Genomic DNA, 13,679 nt, shown 5'->3' with positions numbered 1-13,679 from the left:
TTCTCCAATTTATCAACATCCTTCAGAACTGGACACAGTATTCCAGAAGTGGTCACACTAGTGTCAAATATGGAGGTAAAATAAACCTCTCTATTTCTACTTGAGGTTCCCCTGTTTATGCATCCAAGGATTTCATTAGCCCTCTTGGTCACATCATCACACTGGGAGTTCATGTTCAGCTGATTATCCACCATGACCCCTAAATCTTTTTCAGAGTCACTGCTTCACATGATCGAGTCCCCCATCCTGTAAGTATGGCCTACGTTCTTTATTTCTAGATGTATTCATTTACATTTAGCCTTATTAAAATGCATATTGTTTGCTTGCACCCAGCTTATCAAGTGATCCAGATCACGCTGTATCAGTGACCTGTCCCCTTCTTTGTTTAACACTCCCTCAATTTTTGTCATCTGCAAACTTTATCAGTGATGATTTTGTTTTCTTCCAGGTCACTAATAAAAATGTTAAATAGTCTAGGGTCAAGAACTGATCCCTATGGGACCCCACTAAAGAGACACCATTTTGATGATGATTTACAATTACATTTTGAGAGCTATCAGCCATTTTTTAATCCATTTAATGTGTGCCATGTTAATTTTATCTCTTTAATCAATATGTCGTGTGGTACCTAGTCAAATGCCTTATAGAAGTGCCAAGTATGTTACATCAACACTATTATCTTTATCAACCAAACTTGTAATCTCATAAAAAAACAAACCCATATCAAGTTAGTTTGACAGGCTCTATTTTCCATAAACCCACGTTGATTGTCGTTAATTATATTACCCTCCTTTAATTCTTTATTAATAAAGTCTCTTATTAGCCACTTCATTATCTTGCTCTGGATCAGTGTGAGACTGACAGGCCTGTAATTTCCAGGTCATCCCATTTACCCTTTTTTAATATTGGCACATTAGCTTTCTTCCAGTCTTTTGGAAGACCAGACAGGTTCCAGGATTCGCTGAAAATCAACATTAACTGTCCAGTGATCTCCTCAGCCCGCTCTTTTAAAACTATTGGATGCTTGTTATCTGGACCTGCTGATTTAAAAATGTCTAACTTTAGTAACTTCTGTTTAACCTCTCCTGAGATACTAGTTAGAATGGAAGGAGTGTTATCATAATATGCTATAACTACATCATCTTTTCGCCCCAGATACAGAACAGAAATATTTATTCAATAGTTTAAGTGACTTCTGCCTTTTCTCCATTATTGGTAATTAAGATAGACTTAATTAGTATAATTTTTCTTACCTTTCTACAGAGTTCACTTGCAACCGGCCTCAATATTTTTACACAATATCGTTTGTGAGGGCATAATTTAGATGGTGTGCTGGACTATGGAAGTAGTTGCTTCGGGGACAGTCTAGCCTCCAGAACTATTTCCAGTTAGTGAGCTCTCCTTCTACCTGAAACAGAAAGGGAGGGAGGGTTCGCCATTTACTATTAGCCCATATTGCAGGGTAGGATGGGATGGGTTGAGTTTCACTCCTGGGGAGGCCACAGTGGCCACTGGCCAATGGTAGTCCATTGGAAGACCACATTGGTTAATACTGTCGCTTCTTTCAAGTGCTGGAATTGGCTGTTCAACAAGGGGCCCCTGCTTTATAAAGGAACAATAACCAGTGGAGGCAATCCTCTTTTGATCCACTTTCCATTCCTCTCTTCCCCCCCCCCCCCTTTGCATACAATTGTACAATGAGTTTGTGTTAAGATTCTTATTAATCTAGCTGGGGGAGGAGGTTAAATTTTAGGCTAGAATATGCAAGACCAATTCAGAATCTCATGTCTTTCTAATCTTTTGAAAATAAGGGAAGTGGCTTGGGACCACACACTAATTTTGGAGTGAATGTTCAGGGCAAGAATATTTTTTTAGAATATTTGCCAGTGATTGATAGTAAACAGGAAGGTGACAGAATGTAATGAATTGTGATAAATGGATATTTGAATTTATAGATATGTAAACAATTTTTAAAATCATAATATGGTAGTTTTCTGTCATAACATTTGGGGACATTTTCTTGGAACGGCATATATGAGTGAACATTTATTTAATCTCCATTGTTCTGGCTTCCAATTCTATAGTTCTTTGTAAACACTTTCTCTGTAAAACGTTCTCTAACATCATTAGCTCCCAAATATATCTGTAGTAGCAGGGTTCTCTCTGCATGTTTAGACTTGAAACATGACTTGAAAATGTTCTGTGCGCTATAATCTACAGAGAAGAAAGTTTTAATTGACTAGCTAATCATTTTTGTTAAACATTAGTTGAGTTAAATACTGTACCAGTTTTTAAATGATAAACTTTTGTGGTATTAATTAAAATACTTGTTTTATAAAGAATCCTCATCTCAGTAAGCATCTTTAAATGATTCCATTGTTTCAGAGTTCTTAAAGATACATGTGATTTTAGTTTGCAGTTAACATGTTTCGAACATTACCACCATCTTCTAATCCAACGGGGGCAGAATTTGATCCAGAGGAAGATGAACCAACTCTAGAAGCTGCCTGGCCCCACCTACAGGTAATTAGCAATCTCCTCATTTCATTTGACTAAATAGTAACTAAATTATTGCAAAATAGTATTACACAATGTGTCTTCCTACTGTGTGTTAAACACACTAGTGTAAATGATCTTTTGCAGTCAAAAATAGATTTGTTAATATTAAGAGCTGGACAGTCTTTGAAATTACATTGTGTCATTTGAAATTATTAGTTTTAATCTTTCAAAAGATATTAATGTGTAAACAACTGAAAAGAAAATTACGTTGAAAATCAATCTTTGTGTTTTTAGAGGTCAAAAGTTTGTTGCTTGTTTCACTACAAACATAATATGATTTTTAAATTAAATAGTAAGGATTAAGGTGAGCTTTAGTTGATTATTTTTACTATTCATGTTTTGTTTTTATTATTTATCTATGGCAAGGTTCTAGCTTTAGATGTTTGAAAAATGTGAGCGCAAAGTAAAAGTAAAAGATTTTTCAAAATATGCATTACTGAACACCATGGATGTTAGATCAGTATCTATTGGTATGAGGTAAAATTAATTCAGGAATGTAGTATTTGGGAATTCTCTGCAGTTTAAAGAACGTAGCACTGTTAGAAAATACAGCACCTGATGACATACAATCCCCCCACCAAATTGTAGTATTACTTTTGCTGTAAAATGATATAAAAACAATGTATAATACTATCTTGAACTAGGAAGCTTCTTTTTGAACAGTGTCAGAATTGAGTTGTAATTGTACTGCTTACAAAAATATAATATTGTATCAAAAAACTAATGTTTTTTCTTTGTCGATTTTTTTCAGCTTGTTTATGAATTTTTCTTAAGATTTTTAGAATCTCCAGATTTCCAACCTAATGTAGCTAAGAAATATATTGATCAGAAGTTTGTATTGCAGGTGAGGTAAAAATGAATATATCTTCAAGCTTTAAATCAATTGATTTAAAATGCATTAGATTTGAGTAAAATGTATCTTTCTTTTTCACAGCTTTTAGAACTTTTTGACAGTGAAGATCCTCGGGAAAGAGATTTTCTTAAAACTACTCTTCACAGAATATATGGGAAATTCTTAGGCCTAAGAGCTTACATCAGGAAACAAATTAATAATATATTTTATAGGTATGTCACAGCTCTTTATTTTGATACATATGATTAGATACGGTGATTTAGACTTTTTGGTCCCTTATTAGCAAAATCTTAGTTATTTCATTCTGTGTAAACATGTTTGTGCCTAATAATATTGGCATCTGTTTAATTAAGCAATTCTCAGTGGGATCCAAATCAGGGGAAGTATAGCATGTGATAAATGTTATAGCTGCAGTTTGGGTACATTTGAGATTCTGCATTTACATCAGTTTTGTGTCAACTTGACTTTTTATATAGTGCTTTATCAGGGATGAGTTGTTTGAATGATAGCGCCATGTTACCGAGTGCAGTGCATATTGTTGTTGTTATAATTATTTATTTGTAATATCATAGAACGTAGATACATTTGTTTCAGTTTTTCATAATATATATCTATATCTATATATCCATCCTGGGCACAGATATGGCAACACAAGTGAAGAAAATACATGTGCAGGAACTCACTTCAAAGGGCAAGTTCCATTTCTGAGGGAAGCAAGTACAATTTGAGGTGCATAAGGAAAAGATATCCAATTAGGGGTAGTCCTGATAATCGGTGTCAAAGCACCGCAGTGGTACTGTTGCCGAAAGTGTATTTGCTCTTGCAAGAAATAATAATAGTAAAGTCTTTGCTTCCGCCACTTTGGTTGTGAATCAGGGTTATTAATTTTCTTTTGAATATAGAATCATATATCCAGTATTCATAACTGGATAGTTTTAAGTTCTCAGACTTCCCGATTGGCACAAACTCAGCTCCAATTGGAAGGTTGGTGAACTGAGGCTGAGCTATTTTGAAATGTTCTGCCCTAGTGTGTGTTGTAGGTACACAATTACTCTTTAACTGATATTATGCCTATTTGCATTATTGCACCGTTACCTGAGTTTCCTTCCTATCTTCACTTTTGATAACCAAATCAATAATGTTTATAAATTCACAAGCTTAAGGAAATGGTTGAGGAGTAACCTAAAATATACTACTAAAAATTGAGTCCATTATAGTGAGCCGTTTGTATGCTAGATTTCAATTAAATAAACATTAGACCTTGTCAGCTAAGTATTATATTAGTATTGTTTTCAATAATGTTTCTGTTTCTCTGGAATCCAGAGAGTATTTTTAGGAAACAGAACACATTGCTTATTTGGATTTTTGCCTCCAGCATATTTGGCTTAGAATAAAAATGACTCCCTGAACACTTATAAACATTTTGATAGAGTTTTTGTATTGTCTGTGGCAGTAACCACTAGAGTAAATGGATAGTGATCCCCTCTAATAGTTATTGTTACATTGGCCAAACTTTGCGCGCGCGTACACATACACACCCCAGTTCAATAAACACAGATGTAAATTCAGAAGGTCAGAGTATGTCTACATTGCAATTAAAAACCTGCAGCTGGCCTGTGCCAGCTGCCTCGGGTAAGGGGCTGTTCATTTGTGGTGTAGATATTTGGGCTTGGGCTGCAACCCAAGCTGTGGGACCCTCCCACCTTTCAGGGTCCTAGAGCCTGGAATCCAGCCCAAGCCCAAACATCTACTTCTCAATTAAACAACCCCTTAGTCCAAGCCCTGCGAGCCTGAGTGAGCTGGACAGGCTTTCCATGTTTTTTAATTACAGTGGAGACATACTCAGTGGGGTTGCAGTTCTGAGTGCAGCAATAGCAACCCACCACAAAAACATAGAGCCAGTTTCTGCCTCCCTTGCCCTTGTCGAGTAGAAATTTACTACCATGAAACCCTGTTTTAATCGATACTTGCAGAGCACTGCTCATAGATAAGGGTACGTCTTCACTTACATCCGGGTCCGGATGTAAGCAATCGGTTTTCTGAGTTCGATTTATCGCGTCTGGTTAAGACGCGATAAATCGATCCCGGATCGATCCCGGAAGTGCTCGCCTTCGACGCTGGTACTCCAGCTCGGCGAGCGGAGTACGCAGCATCGACGGGGGAGCCTTCCTGCCGCGTCTGGACCGCGGTAACTTCGGACTAAGGTACTTCGAATTCAGCTACGTTATTAACGTAGCTGAATTTGCGTACCTTAGTCCGAAGTGGGGGGGTTAGTGTAGACCTGGCCTAAGGGTAGCAAAATCTGGCTTGTTAGTAAGTTGCTCCATATAAAATTGCTACTGCAGTAATGTACCATGTAGAACATTCTCAAAAAGCAAAGTTGGAGAAGGCTTTAGAAATTTGGAAGGAATTTTAAGGAGGGAAGGGAAAAGCTAAACTTGCATACCTTGAAATTTTTCACAGGAAACACAGTTCATGACAGTTTCCAAACTTACAGTTGACCTATATCAGCACCTCAGTGTGACATGATATTAAAGTGTTAAGTGGATTTCCAAGCATGTAGGGGCAAACAGCTGGTATATATAGGCTTCATGTTAGACAGGATATGATTGATATATACTTAAATATGGACTAATCACTACTCCATTTGCAAGTAAGCAGTTTGCCGCACAATAGGGTCTCAGTACAGGTTCCACAGACTTCAGCTTTTGAAGCCATGCACTTTGTTTGATGCATCTCATTTTTCTGTAGATGTATATGCTGTATAGCAGTGTTACAGTGTTATCTAGCACATTTTCTTGTGTCTCTGCCCCTTGTGTACTTTTCCTCCTAAAAGCGAACATGTGGCCCCTTGAAGAGAATGATGTCAACTGCACAAAAGCTTTTTGCCAGTTCAGGTGTAGAGGGATCTTATCGCTAGAAAAATGTTCCTTTAGAAAAAGGAACTGAGGAACTGCCTAAAAAGAGTGAGTAAGCCTCACCTGCTCTGTCTTCATGCAGTGGTTCTTGGACACTGAACCCCACTCTTTCTTAGACAAAATGCTGTTAAGTTTTGTTTCAGGGAAAAGGATTTCAAGAAAAGACAGAAAGGGAATGCAAATTTGCTTATAATTTATTTAACCAATAGTGGGTTTTGATTAAGTTAATGCTGGAATGCACAATTTCATGAAACAATATATCTGAAATGTATCCTAATGGAGGTTTATTCTGCCATTTTTTTTTCTGCATTGGCAGTGTTTTAATGTAATGGAAGCCAAGATTTCAAATCTAGTCATTTCTAGTAGTCTTTTGAATGGGTGACAAATATTCTGCCCATTCACCTTTTTTTAGTTTGTAGAAACAATGGATGGAATTTTTTTTCACTTTTTTCTGCTTCTGTTCTGAAATGTACATAAGGAATGCTGTAGTGAAATCTAGATTATAGTATACAGAGCACCCTTCTCAGCAAAGTATAAACAGGAAGCCTTCTTTATCTACCAACTGAATTCTCAAGGACATAGAAACTAGAGTCTTTATCCATCTCAATAAAAACAAATCAGTATAGAAATTTTGTATAGGACTTCTGGGCATAAAATTCTAAGGAGAAAAATAAGTTTACAAACAAGTTCCTTCAACTTCTTAATCTTTGAATTTAACTGAAAGATAGTTACATGTACATTTTTTAATGTAATGTACACCTCTCTAAAACATTTACTTTGCTCATATTTGGCATGATTCTGCAGGTCCTCAGTGTAACTCCCAGGCCAGGTTTAAGCAGAGTTTCTTTTCTTGCTTCCTTGAATCATAAGCTAAAATTATGTGTCTGTCTGATATTGGGATATGGATTTTAAAGTTTTTCCTTGTGTATTTATTACTTTTTAAATATTTTCTTTGTTTTGGTGTTTAACAATTAAATGAAATGAATGTTATCAAATAAAAAGGATTTTCCTACCAACTTCATTTTCAGCAAAAAATGTTCTCATCTGAACCGAGTTACTTTTTCTGGGGAAAATAATACTCAAAGCAAACTGTTTTGAATCCATTCTATAAAAACATTTTAAAATGGAAAACTGTTTTCTATTCTAAATTTTATTGATGAAATTCTGTGATATGTGTTTTCAAAACCTATCTAAAGTATAAATTGGACAAACGTGGAGCTTTATAGTTTTGGAAAACTTCCCAAAAAATCAACGAATTGTGCCTTTCCACCAAAAGAGAAAACATAATGTGAAAGCTTGACTTGTCCTATTTATTACTGATCATCTTGAAAACAAATGTATAGTGCAAAACAAATCTTTTAGATCGATATCTGGGAACTATTGGAACACCTCACACCCGTTTGCCTTACAAATGGGAGAATAAATTATAGCATCATGCTACACGCTCAGTATTGTCTTAATTTTAAAATATAATTTGACTGCATTCAGTTTTTGATCATTACCCCTGCATAAAATGTGACAACTGGAAAAGCACAAGGATGTTTGCTCATTTTTTCTCGTCAGTGTAGGTGGTTAGAGAACAGTAACTTACTGTGCCAGTTCAGTATAGATGGATATGCCATTGATAGCATTACTGTGCAGGGCATGCAGTTCAGCTACAGAACAGACGTTCCAAGGAAGCAAAAACAACACGAGTATCTTGTAGTCCTAGGACCTTTGAGTAGTGTAAATTTTAAAAATAAAAGCATTCAAAGTGGCTACTTATTGCTATCAATAGATCATTTTGTAAGCACAGCAAAAAAGCAATTCTCAAGATTTAATTATCCAAAACAATCAAATATATTCCTGACTTGTACATACTATATTTTAAAAAATGGGTTTTTCAGCCTGCTGAATATAAATGTTGGTACACTGTCTGAAGTACTAATTTTCCACTTCACATTTTTCTGACGCTACATGAAACATCAGATAGATACAAAGTCATGTCTTGGAGATAGGGCTGTATGCCTATATATAGTCAATATTGACTGACTAAAACTGTATTTCATTTGTTTAGGTTTATTTATGAAACAGAACATCATAATGGCATAGCAGAATTACTGGAAATATTGGGAAGGTAAGTTACTGGTTGTATACCATAAAATTCATCAAACCATTAAGAATTTAAAAATTGAATAGGGGCTGGAGAGAGACATTTTGAAGAAATGTATAACTTTGTATAGTTTGGCAGAGTTATAACTAAGGAGGGAATATGATAACCATTTATTAATATTTAAAGGGTGTAAACGCCAGTGAGAGGGTGTAATTGTTTAGGTCTAAAGTGTATGTGGACAAGTTTAGCTATAATAGATTAAATTACAGAATATCAGAATGAAGTCCTAAACACAAGATCTGCTTGTTCACAAAGGAAAATCTCAGTGCTAGAATGATTTACTGGAGAAGATACTGTAGAGAACTACCTTGCACCTCCAAGGCAATAGACTGCATGACCTAATAGGCCCAATCAATGTCTAATAGCTGTGATTATCTGCGTAAGATTGCTTCTTATTTCACGTTCCACAATATGTTGCCAGGATGACAGGTTTAAAGTAAATAAATGAAGAAACTGTAAAGTTTAATAATAATTATAAAAAAAAAAAAAGCAGCTCTGGTTTTCTAATAGTTAATATAAGACATTTAGGTTGACTATGTTTGGATTAAAAAGTTAGTATCATGTAAAACAATTAGTTAATATTTTTGTAAGTATTTATACAGCATTTATTACCACAGTTTACGCATTACACTCATCACTGAGTAGTGGGAAGACTTTAGTTCCCATACCAATGCTCCCCTCTCCCCCTCAGTCAATGGGGAATATAACAGAATTCAGAAGGGGTGAGGGAGATTTAAGAGCACATAGTGGCAAGATGGGGGCTGGCTCCTCCTCCTCTTTAGGTCCTCCACCTTTCCATTAGTTGGGGCAGGGGAGATGATGCTAGTGGAATAGTTCTTGCATGTCCCCTGTTCCTCTGCCCATTAAATTCTCCCAAGCTTTCAAAAACTTCTTGCTTCTGTTAACTGCCCTGGCCTTCCTCCCTTTAGTTGTAGCATAGAAGTTATGGTTTTATGATGCTGCGAGTCTGACAAGTTGCCTCTTTTTGAGATGAGGAAGTAATATTTCTGGCAAAAGGTCTGGTGGGCTCGCAGCGTCATGGAAGCACATTTGGGCTGAAAGCAATAGGATTTGAAAGTTTAATATTAGGAAAGAGGAAGACTGTTTAGCTCATTGCAACTTGTGGCCAGTGTCCAGAGCAGATAAAAGCTAGAAGGACCAGCTCCCAGAGGTAAACAAGACCCTGGATTTTGTTAGTGGACCTTGTGGCTATAGGAAAAGGGGAGACCTGAATTCTTTGTGGACTGAGGTATCTATCCCCTTGGTAGCGTCTACCTCCCCCCATGTAGGGAAAGGGAGCAAGGATTCAGAAATGAGCTCAGTCCCAGGGGTAGGCTGAGAAGGTATACTCTGAGTTATTGGCTCTGTGGTGGGAGCCCGATAGCCCCACACTGGAACCAGTTAAATGCTCGGTATGTGAGGGCAGAGGGTGGGCACATAGCACCCTTATCCAGTGTTAAATTAACGAAGTTGGGACCTGACTCTTAAATCTATCCCATGTCTGTTGTGCATACAGTTGTGTGTCCTGATCAACAATAGAATTGTCTTTCGAGGGATCATATGTTAAACATAGATTATCAGATCATTGGAGTACTCATTTTATGTTAATCTCAGCTCACAGTAAATGTTAACATTTCATCTAAAAGACCTTAAAATGCTTTTGAAATTACAATTTGTACAATTTTAAGGAAAAGAGAGCCTTTATAATCAAAACTGATGTGCATTTTTTCAATTCTGTAAGTACCTAGCAAACTCTTGTTTTAAACAGATTCACACATTTTATACTACAGTAACGCCTCACTTAAAGTCATCCCAGTTAACGTTGTTTTGTTATTACGTTGCTGATCAATTAGGGAACATGCTCGTTTAAAGTTGTGTAATGCTCCCTTCTAACGTCGTTTGGCAGCCGCCTGCTTTGTCCACTGCTTGCAGGAAGAGCAGACCCCCTATCAGCTCCCCGTTCCCCTAAGTTCCCTGTGCCGCAGCTGTCCCTCCCCCCGCTGCCATGTGCTGTTCCTGCCCTCTGCCTTGGAGCTGCTCCCCAAGACTCCTGCTTGCTCTGCGGGGGGGGGGGGAGGGGAGGAGGAAGAGGGGGGCTAATTTCAGGGTGTCCCCCTCCCCCCTGCTCCTGCACCCCGCTTATCCCATCTTCCATAGAACAGGGGGATACACCACAGGGCTCAGGATGGAGGGAGTTGGGCTCCAGCTGGCAGCAGCTTCGGTCTCAGCAAGCTGATCTAATTAACAAGGCAGTGTACTTAAAGGGGAAATGTGCATCTCTCTCTCTCTCTCTCTCTCACACACACGGTGTGTGTCTGTCTCTTTCTGAGATGCTGTCTCCCCTCCCTCCATTCCTGCTGCCTTGTAGAGTGTGAGAGTTAACCCTTGAGGGCTCAGCCAATTGCTAGTTCATCATTTAGCAGTAAGGCATTCCCTGGGAAATATCTCACCCTCTGACTTCTCCACCTCAACCAAGCTTCACAATCATCATCACTGTGTACCAGTATTAAATTGTTTGTTTAAAACTTATATCGTGTGTGAATATGTGTGTGTGACTATATATAAAATATAGTCTTTTGTCTGGTGGAAAAAAAATTCCCTGGAACCTAACCCCCTCATTTACATTAATTCTTTATGGGGAAATTGGATTTGCTTAACATCGTTTCGCTTAGTCGCATTTTTCAGGAACATAACTAAAACGTTAAGTGAGAAGTTACTGTATATGCATGGGTAGATATACTCCTAAGACTTTTCAGATACTTAAATGTTAGAATAAAATAAACAGATTAGTGAAATTTTATAATTTACATTGTGTGCATCTACGTTTGCTAGAAAAACATTGAAATTATAGCTGAAATAGCCTGGACCTATGCATAGGCTTGTCTAGAATAGTTATTTATTCATCTTATTTATTGAAATGTTCAACAAGTAAAAGGATTCCAAAGTTAACAGTATTTCAACATATTCCAGAAGTTATTTACAATCAAGTAATGCTGATCAACAAGTTACAAAAGAGAGAGCAGTAATTTGGCTTTCTTGAAAAAACCCGAAGAAATGCATATTCATCAGGTCATTAACCTGTTTCCACTGTCTTAGCAGAAAACACAAACCGATGATTTCACATCTCTAAGGTAGTTCTCAAAATGAAGCTCCAAAAGATATGCTTTTAGACATGGCTCCCACAAAACTAATTGTACCGTTGGAATGCAACATAAAAGTATATAAAATTAAAAGCATGAATAGTTATTACTGCCTTACTGTTGAAAAGCTGCCCCAATGTTGAAACTTCTCTGCCACGTTATTACTCTGTCATCCTGCTTGCTCCCTCTAGAAGGTATGGAACAGTTATTAGAACTATTAAGGTCTACAGTTAAATACAAGTACTAGATAAATATTTCACATTCTCCTCAGCTGGATGAAAACTAGACTGTTTTTTTAATCTAAATACCCAGTACTTAAATTCAGATTTTTGAACTGTGAATTCTCCCATATATGGCAGGTGATCCACTTTCCTCCCCACTCTAAGCAAGATTTTTGTGGAGGAGGCTGCTGACATACAGCTCCCTCTAGGTAACAGGTTTTTCTTCTTTGAGTGCTTGCTGATTTCGATTCCATTCTTGGTGAGTGCGCGCCCACGTGCACAGTTGTCTGAGATTTTTTTTTTTTTTTTTTCCGTAGCGGTATCTTTACGGTCAGCAGTGGCACCCTCTGGAGTGCCACATTCATGCGTCGGTAAATTAGGCATCACCAACCCTACACCCTCTCAATTCCTTCTTACCATCTGAGACAGTTGGTCGGAGCACCTTCCCCTTGCCTCTCAAGTGGATAGTGTTTTTTTTCTAGCATTTAGTGCTTGTTAGCTTTGTATATAGTTTGTTTACAGTAGTTAGTGGTGTTAAGTACTGTAGTTAGTAAGTTAAAGTCCCAGCAGGGGATGGTCCCTGGGTTCTATGCCTTGTTCTGCCTGTAATAGGCCTATGCCCATTAGCAACCCCCCCATAGCAGCTGCCTAAAGTGCTTGGGAGAGTCGCATGTGAAGGACAAGTGTCGCATTTGTAAGAACTTTCGTCCTAGAACTCAAAAAGAGTGCAACATTCATCTAAGGGCCCTCCTCATGGAGGCTGCGATTCGCCCAGCGTCGGAGCCTTCCCACTCCGACTCTACACCCAGCACCTCGGCATCGGTGTGGCGGGCACAGCCAGCACCGAGTTCCGCCCAGCACCGCTCTCCTTCGCTGGTGCCAAAGAGCACCTGAAGGAACGAGACTCCCCGGCACCGTGCAAGAAGGGTCAAGGGCAGTGTTCCCTCTAATTTTTTACATCCATGTGCAGAATGAATTCTGTTATGTGCCAATATGGAGGTAATGTGTGGTGGGGGTGGGGCTGAGGGGTTCGGAGCGTGCCAGGGGGCTCAGGGCTGGGGCAGAGGGTTGGGGTGTGGGGGGGTGAGGGCTCTGGCTGGGGGTGCAAGCTGTGGGATGGGGCCAGGATGAGATTGGGGCCAGGATGAGGGGGCTCAGGGCTGGGGCAGAGGGTTGGGGTGGGAGGGGGTGAGGGCTCTGGCTGGGGGCGTGGGCTCTGAGGTGGGACTGGTATGAGGGGTGTGGGAGAGGGCTCAGGGCTGGGGCAGGAGGTTGGAATGCGGGGGGGTGAGGGCTCTGTCTGGTGGTGAGGGCTCCAGGGTGCAGGCTGCCCCGGAGCTGCGGCGGAGAGAGAGGACTCCCCTGCGCGGCCCTTGATAGCCTGCTGTGCGGCTGCACAGCTTAGAGGGAACTTAGGTCCAGGGGAGTTGGGCAAAGGACCCAGTTCGGCCCGTCCGCCCACTCCGGATCCTCAAGGGGGTTCATCTCATGCTGGACTACTCAACCCCCTTAAGGATCCGCCTTTGACTCCTGGGAGTGGTAGGGGACCCGGCACTTGGCAGGGTTATCAACGTCTGAGGGCCTCCTGGCAGCCAGGGACCAGAGAATCCTCCCGGTGCCGCACACAACGTTGGATACAGCTAAGTCTCCCCAGGCCAGTAAGCCAGCCATGAGACCTCCTCAGAGGGCAGCCAAACGCCATTGGTCCCCAGAGCAAAGACAGCGTTCCCTGTCCCCACGGCTGAGATTCCCGACTCTGTAACCTAGGTCTCCTGTCAGACGGCCCAAGTCACCAGCACCACCCTCGCGGTCACCATTGACGCGGCACGGACTGCC

General features: G+C 39.5%; 1 protein-coding gene across 2 annotated transcripts in view; it reads left to right on the top strand.

The window, feature by feature from the left end:
- PPP2R5C (protein phosphatase 2 regulatory subunit B'gamma) overlaps positions 1–13,679 on the top strand; it is a 183,277-nt gene that overhangs the window by 107,462 nt on the left and 62,136 nt on the right. For both annotated transcript variants that reach the window (XM_065402392.1, XM_065402393.1), the window contains 4 exons: positions 2,413–2,523; positions 3,311–3,403; positions 3,494–3,624; positions 8,387–8,446. In XM_065402392.1, the coding sequence (XP_065258464.1) occupies positions 2,413–2,523; positions 3,311–3,403; positions 3,494–3,624; positions 8,387–8,446 (395 nt within the window). The remainder of the gene's footprint in view (positions 1–2,412; positions 2,524–3,310; positions 3,404–3,493; positions 3,625–8,386; positions 8,447–13,679) is intronic.

Source organism: Emys orbicularis, chromosome 4 (genome assembly GCF_028017835.1).
Source record: "Emys orbicularis isolate rEmyOrb1 chromosome 4, rEmyOrb1.hap1, whole genome shotgun sequence".
NCBI classification, from domain to species: Eukaryota; Metazoa; Chordata; order Testudines; family Emydidae; genus Emys; species Emys orbicularis.
The sequence above is the reverse complement of the archived record's forward strand: the minus strand, read 5'-3'. Positions and strand labels throughout refer to the sequence as shown.